This window comes from Trifolium pratense, linkage group LG1 (assembly GCF_020283565.1).
Source record: "Trifolium pratense cultivar HEN17-A07 linkage group LG1, ARS_RC_1.1, whole genome shotgun sequence".
Taxonomy (NCBI): Eukaryota; Viridiplantae; Streptophyta; class Magnoliopsida; order Fabales; family Fabaceae; genus Trifolium; species Trifolium pratense.
In genome coordinates, this window is record NC_060059.1 from 37,307,581 (window position 1) to 37,314,141 (window position 6,561).

At 31.9% G+C, this 6,561-nt stretch overlaps 1 protein-coding gene across 1 annotated transcript; it reads right to left on the minus strand.

Annotated features, from left to right (window-relative positions):
* LOC123893630 lies at nt 1-4,604 on the minus strand. The gene is made up of 23 exons (XM_045943398.1): nt 4,587-4,604; nt 4,459-4,488; nt 4,154-4,189; nt 4,011-4,046; nt 3,868-3,903; nt 3,725-3,760; nt 3,597-3,632; nt 3,472-3,489; nt 3,352-3,387; nt 3,162-3,197; nt 3,042-3,077; nt 2,806-2,958; nt 2,443-2,710; nt 2,203-2,293; nt 1,993-2,120; nt 1,803-1,893; nt 1,564-1,723; nt 1,300-1,469; nt 1,085-1,205; nt 831-1,004; nt 651-728; nt 486-545; nt 1-386 (listed from the first exon to the last, which is right to left on the minus strand). Exons 1-23 carry the CDS (start codon nt 4,602-4,604, stop codon nt 225-227), a joined length of 2,010 nt encoding a protein of 669 aa, XP_045799354.1. The 3' UTR covers nt 1-224.
* Nucleotides 4,605-6,561: the final 1,957 nt, after the last annotated feature.

The following is a 6,561-nucleotide window of genomic DNA, read 5'->3' on the forward strand; positions in this document are numbered from 1 at the left end:
CAAAAGATTGGTAGTGTGGAAACGAATTTATACATACTAAACCACCAAATAGGTGTCAAGAGGTGAATAGCCAACAAAATATAAAATAGCATTGTGTTAATGCTAAAATGGCTGAGAAGTCAATCATAGTCTCTAACAACGTTTGATTAAGTACGCCGTAAATGATATTTTCCAAAATTAGCGCTACAAACTATTAAAACATGCAAACTAAATTTCCACTAAACTTATATTTTCTCCTTTTTAATCAGTTTGCCAGATCTGGTTGATGAAGCCTGAGAATCAACATTAAGAGAATCAGCTGGTTGTTCCTTTGATGCAGTCCTTTTGGCAGGAGTTTTTTGTGATGAAGGAGAGATATCGTTCTCCGCTGATCCAGAAACATTTGGCTGTTGCAAACAATATATAGCAGGTATAAGTGACGTACAACTAAAGCTTAATATGAAAAAAAGAAGAATGAACTAAACTTATAGTATAAGTTTGCTTACAGTTGACATAATTCCATCATCTAGCCGTGAAAATTGATCAATATCATCTTGGGTAAACACCTGCTAAATGCATACAATGGTAATGTTATATGTATTTATTCGTTAAATATAAAGCAGATGTCAAAACATTATTATGATCGAAAAGAGGTAAAATACATTACAAACCTGAATTGTAGGTGATTCAGAAATTCCACAATGTTCTTCCTCAATAGAATCAATAGACCGAATGTCCTTGCATGCACTCTATCAATGTATCAATTTAGTTAGGCACGTGACATTATATAGAGTATAAATTATATTGTTATGAGGTTTATGATAATGATACAATACACTTTAGATTTTTACCTCAGCAATTGGTAGCTGCTCCTGAATTTTGGCAATCAATTCAGGACTATCCTTACACATGAGAACAGATCCCATTCCTCCCCATCCAACTTGCCACTTGACTCTAATAGCAAACTTGCGTTCCATGAGAGCATCAAAATGGCGAGGGTATTCTTGTGGGTCGCCATAACCATTCTAAGTAATATAAAAATATGATCAGACACGATGAATGGTAACTTAACATAACTATTAAAAGTATTGATAAATTGAGTAACCTTCTTTTCGTGATCAAGTAAAGTCTTTGCATTGAGGCCAACCAATTCGTTAAGAGTACTGTCCCAAAAAACAAACTTGGCTGTATCATCACCATCATATACTTCAACATCTAACTTGTACCTAATAGTGAAAAGTGACATAGTTAAACCATAAAAACCAATAACGAAAATATGAACAAATTTATTATTAAGCCAAGGAACTTAGAAACTAATACTTGATTAGAGGATCAGTTGTGAAGTGTGACTTTCGACATACAAAGGGGAGTTCACTTCCCTCGCATTTTAAAGAGCAGTCGTTCTCACCATCATGACAACCATAGAAAAACCAACCTCCATTAGAAACTCTAATGTGTGAAGTGGTAACAACCGTCACACAATATGTCTCCTGCAGATATGATAACCGGTAAAATGATTACATAGTTCGTTAAACTTCATAAAGAATAACCTACTGTAAAATATGCAGACTTGTGGAATGATACCTTTTTAAGTTTTTTCATAGCTCCCAATGAAAGAACATGGGCATGATTCATGAAGGTTTCATCAGAATTGTATTGAGATCCACCATAACTTTGGGTGTAGAATTGTGTAGAATTTGAAAAAGTAATGTTTTGAGACGGATAGATGTTGTCATTGGGCAAACTATATATGCAAACTATATTAGTATATCACATCCAATATCAGAAATATATGAAGGGGATGTAATAATATTATAAACAACCTGCGACGGAAATTTTCAATTTCAGGAATTGATGGATCAAATAGAATCTTGGTTCCATTCCACACATTTGTGAGTTGCAGTGGATATTGTCCTAAAATCAAAAACATAATCTTAATTGTAAAAAATACACCAATATGGCTAATTGACCAAGTGATAGCGTTCATAAAACATTTTGTTATACATGACAAACCTTGAGCTTCCCTGATTCGGACATGTCGCAAAATAATGACAACAGGACCATTATTGGATTGTTGGTTGTAACCATTGAAAAATTGTTCAGCTAAAGTATCCCACAAAGTACAATCAAGTTCCTTATCACTGAAATAATAAAATCTTTACTGATCAAATATCATTGTTCGTAAAATTCAGTATTGAGATAACAGTTGAAAAAAAATCATACCGTAGATCTTTGATGGTAAAAGCAATGTTAGCTTTCCTTGTTGTAGTTGCAATAACAGTCTTCCCAATAGAGTTAACAACTCCTATAGTATCTAAAACAGAAAATAGATATTATATGATTCACCTTTATATTAACAACTCCTATATTAACCTTTATAGATATTAAATTAATTTCGCCGTTATGTTTCAGAATTATATATTTGCAGATTCAAACAAATTAAGTATTAAGCTATTCTCTTACCAACTAACATATCAGTCTGAAACTTCCCATTAGATATCTCTTCAAAGTCCTTAAAATAAAAATGTGTTTTTGGAATTCCAGGAATTTCAACTGCATTAACTCTTGTTGCACCAACAAATGTTAAGCGAAATTTGTGGGGAGTCATTTTATACTGTGCATCATTGTCTCCGACTTTAAAGTTTCGCATATAATATGTATTTCCAGGTGTTAGCTCATCTTTCCACTTTACAATGTCGTCAGTCATCACAGTAGCTTGGATTGTGTATCCCTGCAATATTTTAAAGGCAATTGTCATATATGAATCAAAATAATAATAAACATTTATTCAGATGCAGGACCTTGATTATATAGGTTATAAGGTACCTTTAAATCCCTTAGCAACATTTCCAAGGTCACATCATTTTCTCCTTTGGACACAATCCACATGTCATCCAAAATCACTCCTAGTCTCCAAATTTCTTTCTTCTTAGTGATATCTTTAATAGAATCATAATCATACTCAATATAATTTGTTTCCTACACATATATACTGTAAAATTATAACAATATATTTTCTGATTTTGCCTATTTAATGACATTTTAAAGGAAAATAACCACACCTTAGAGCCTTCTTCCATTTCTGTAACTTTGCATGCCTGCCATTCATTATCAACAAACTTTAGCATAAATAGATACAATAGCAGTACAAACTCTAGGTTTAATAAGCATAATAGCAGTACCTCTTGACTTTCTACAGCTTCAGCAGGGTTATTTTCCTGAAAAAACCAGCCAAAATGAATAAATTATACGTTATTCCTCAGGTTAGAAAGCATATTCAATTGATAAAAAGTGTTATTATACACTAAAGTTCAGCGATTTAACCAAGACCAAATGACCGAATATTATGTACTCCACTCAAGAGATGTATACCTTAGTTCCATCCTCCCTCTGAGTAACCTGAGATTTCTGCAGTATATTATAAACAATCTTAAGCATAAATATAATAAAGTACAATTTTTAATTTTATGCAGCAGAGAAAGAGATGTGTACCTTATTTACATCATCCACCTGATTCAAAACAGATATATTCAATAAATAAAATAAGTTTTTGACCATAAATTAATAAAAACCAGATCTATTGATATTATGTTATGCATTCATAAGAACAAATTTACCTTAGTTCCTCCATCATTACCCCCAATTTGAGTTTTCTGCAGTACATTATAAAGTATTTTTAATATATCAGCATAAAAATATAAATCAGACAAATTAGTCCAAAACCACATAAAAAATACATGTGTACCTTAGTTACTCCGTCAATATGAGCAACCTGAGATTTCTGCAGTATAATAATTACTATTTTGAGCATGCGAACAATAAAGTTTTCATATGTGATAAAGACCAGATGTACAAATAATAAGTTATGCTTCCAAAAGATATATTTACCTTAGATCCTCCGTCAATCTGAGAAACCTGAGTTTTCTGCAGTAGAATAATAACTATTTTGAGGATACGAAAAATCCAGTTTTTAAATTTTATAAAGACCAGATGTACAAATAATAAGTTATGCATCCAAACTATATATTTACCTTAGATCCTCCGTCAATCTGAGAAACCTGAGTTTTCTGCAGTAGAATAATAACTATTTTGAGGATACGAAAAATCCAGTTTTTAAATTTTATAAAGACCAGATGTACAAATAATAAGTTATGCTTCCAAACTATATATTTACCTTAGATCCTCCATCAATCTGAGAAACCTGAGTTTTCTAAATAATATTTACACAAATATTGATCAGTTAAAGATTAAAGTTAACTCTCTAACAAATAATACTTACTTAACAAAAACAGATGAAACAGATTGAACAAATAACAAATACTTAACAAAACTACTCAACTAAATATACTTAATAACAAACATTGAAACATACTACACAGAAACCAGCTACCAACAAAATCAAAATATCCATCAAAACCAGAAAAAGTTAAGTTTCAAGTACAATAAACGATTTTAAAAGATCTTAACCTTTTTTCCTACCTCCAACGTAGTAGATCCAAGCTTTGATTTCTATAAATTCAAAAAAAAATTGATTAGTTATTTTTCTTCATGACTACATCGAAAACCAACAGAATAAATAGAAGGAATGATTTCAACATTTCATTTACCTTTTTAATCCCCTCCATCGGAACAGCTCTACAAAGAACGAAAGAAAAATAGAGCTTTTGAGATTTTGGATGAAGAATGCTTTCCAAATTTTTGACGTTTGAGAAAGTGGAGGGAGAAGGAGTGTTCTTTTGGAGAAAAATCTGTTCTGATTGGACAACTTGACTTTGTGGTTCAAATTTTGGTTGGAAAATGTGAAACAATATCCGGAAATGACCAAATTGGTGAGGATGTTGCCCTTAATCATTGAATTCGTATTCATAATAACAAAGGGCGAAATAGTCATTAACGCAAAAATTGGCTTAGATGAATGAGAGAACTTTCATCAAAATAATACCATTTTACCCCCAATTGAAGGAGCAACCAAAAACGAAAAAAAATGAGACTTAAGGGCAAAAAGGGTTTTTAAAGATCATCTTACTTTCTTAGATTACTAGTAGATAGAAGGAATGATTTCAACATTTCATTTACCTTTTTAATCCCCTCCATCGGAACAGCTCTACAAAGAACGAAAGAAAAATAGAGCTTTTGAGATTTTGGATGAAGAATGCTTTCCAAATTTTTGACGTTTGAGAAAGTGGAGGGAGAAGGAGTGTTCTTTTGGAGAAAAATCTGTTCTGATTGGACAACTTGACTTTGTGGTTCAAATTTTGGTTGGAAAATGTGAAACAATATCCGGAAATGACCAAATTGGTGAGGATGTTGCCCTTAATCATTGAATTCGTATTCATAATAACAAAGGGCGAAATAGTCATTAACGCAAAAATTGGCTTAGATGAATGAGAGAACTTTCATCAAAATAATACCATTTTACCCCCAATTGAAGGAGCAACCAAAAACGAAAAAAAATGAGACTTAAGGGCAAAAAGGGTTTTTAAAGATCATCTTACTTTCTTAGATTACTAGTAGATGTGATCGCTTCAATTTCAAATCTTCAATTGTGTCTTTGCTATCTCTTAATTTAAGCAAGTTTTCAAGTGAGTCAGGGATGGCAATGGGTAGGGTATGGGTAGGGTACTATAGTACCCATCCCCATACCCGCAGTTTAAAAAAATACCCATACCCATCCCCATACCCGCGTGGGTAATGATATTTGTCCCCGTCCCCATACCCTATGGGTACCTAAGTACCCATACCCGTACCCATTACCCGCATTTTTGATAAAAATAAATCGATCGATTATAAAATATCATATCATTTTAATATAATTATTTTTTTTAAAAGATTTTAATGTTAACTCAGGAAAATTATAAACAAAAAATTTATCAATCTCATGTTAAAGTTCATTTCTTTGTCACGTTGTGTTTATATTATATTATAAATAAACATTTTTATTAAAAATGTCTAATAATTTAATTGTTGTTGTATTTTTTTAAAGGAGAATGTTAACATGTGCATATATGGCACATGTTAAGGTAGTAAAAATAGAAATTATGCCTTAAAATTTGTGCATTTTAACTTTTCAAGCATTAAATGTCTTGTATCATTAAATGTTAAATTTCTATATTAAGATACCTTATCATGTGCCCTATATGCACATGTTAACAAGACCCTTTTTTAAATTGATATACATATGTTATTATATAAAAACATATATAAAATAAATAAATATATTATGTGGGTATGGGGCGGGGTGGGTACTAAGGTACCCGTACCCGCACCCATACCCGTTCATTTTTGCGGGTAATTACCCATACCCGTGCCCGTACCCAAAATGCGGGTTTTTACCCTACCCATTATGGGTATTTTTTGCGGGTGCCCACTGGGTATGGGTCAAATTGCCATCCCTAAGTGAGTGATGCTAACTTGATTTTAGACACTTGAAACTCGTTTTTGAAAATTGTCATCGAAGAAATTATTGAATTAAATCGCAAATTAAATTTGTTGTTCTTTTAAAGATTTTTTGTGGCATTGATCAAAATTGTTATTACTTTTTCGTGACCAGTCTAAAATAACCCATGTAATTTATTTTACTGA

What these genes read in the sequence shown, in the direction of transcription:
- LOC123893630 (XM_045943398.1), bottom strand. An exon ending in TGTTGCTAAGGGATTTAAAG is followed by an intron (nt 2,711 to 2,805) that starts GTACCTTATAAC and finishes AAAATATTGCAG; the next exon opens with GGATACACAATCCAAGCTAC. An exon ending in TACTTGATCACGAAAAGAAG is followed by an intron (nt 1,005 to 1,084) that starts GTTACTCAATTT and finishes TATATTACTTAG; the next exon opens with AATGGTTATGGCGACCCACA.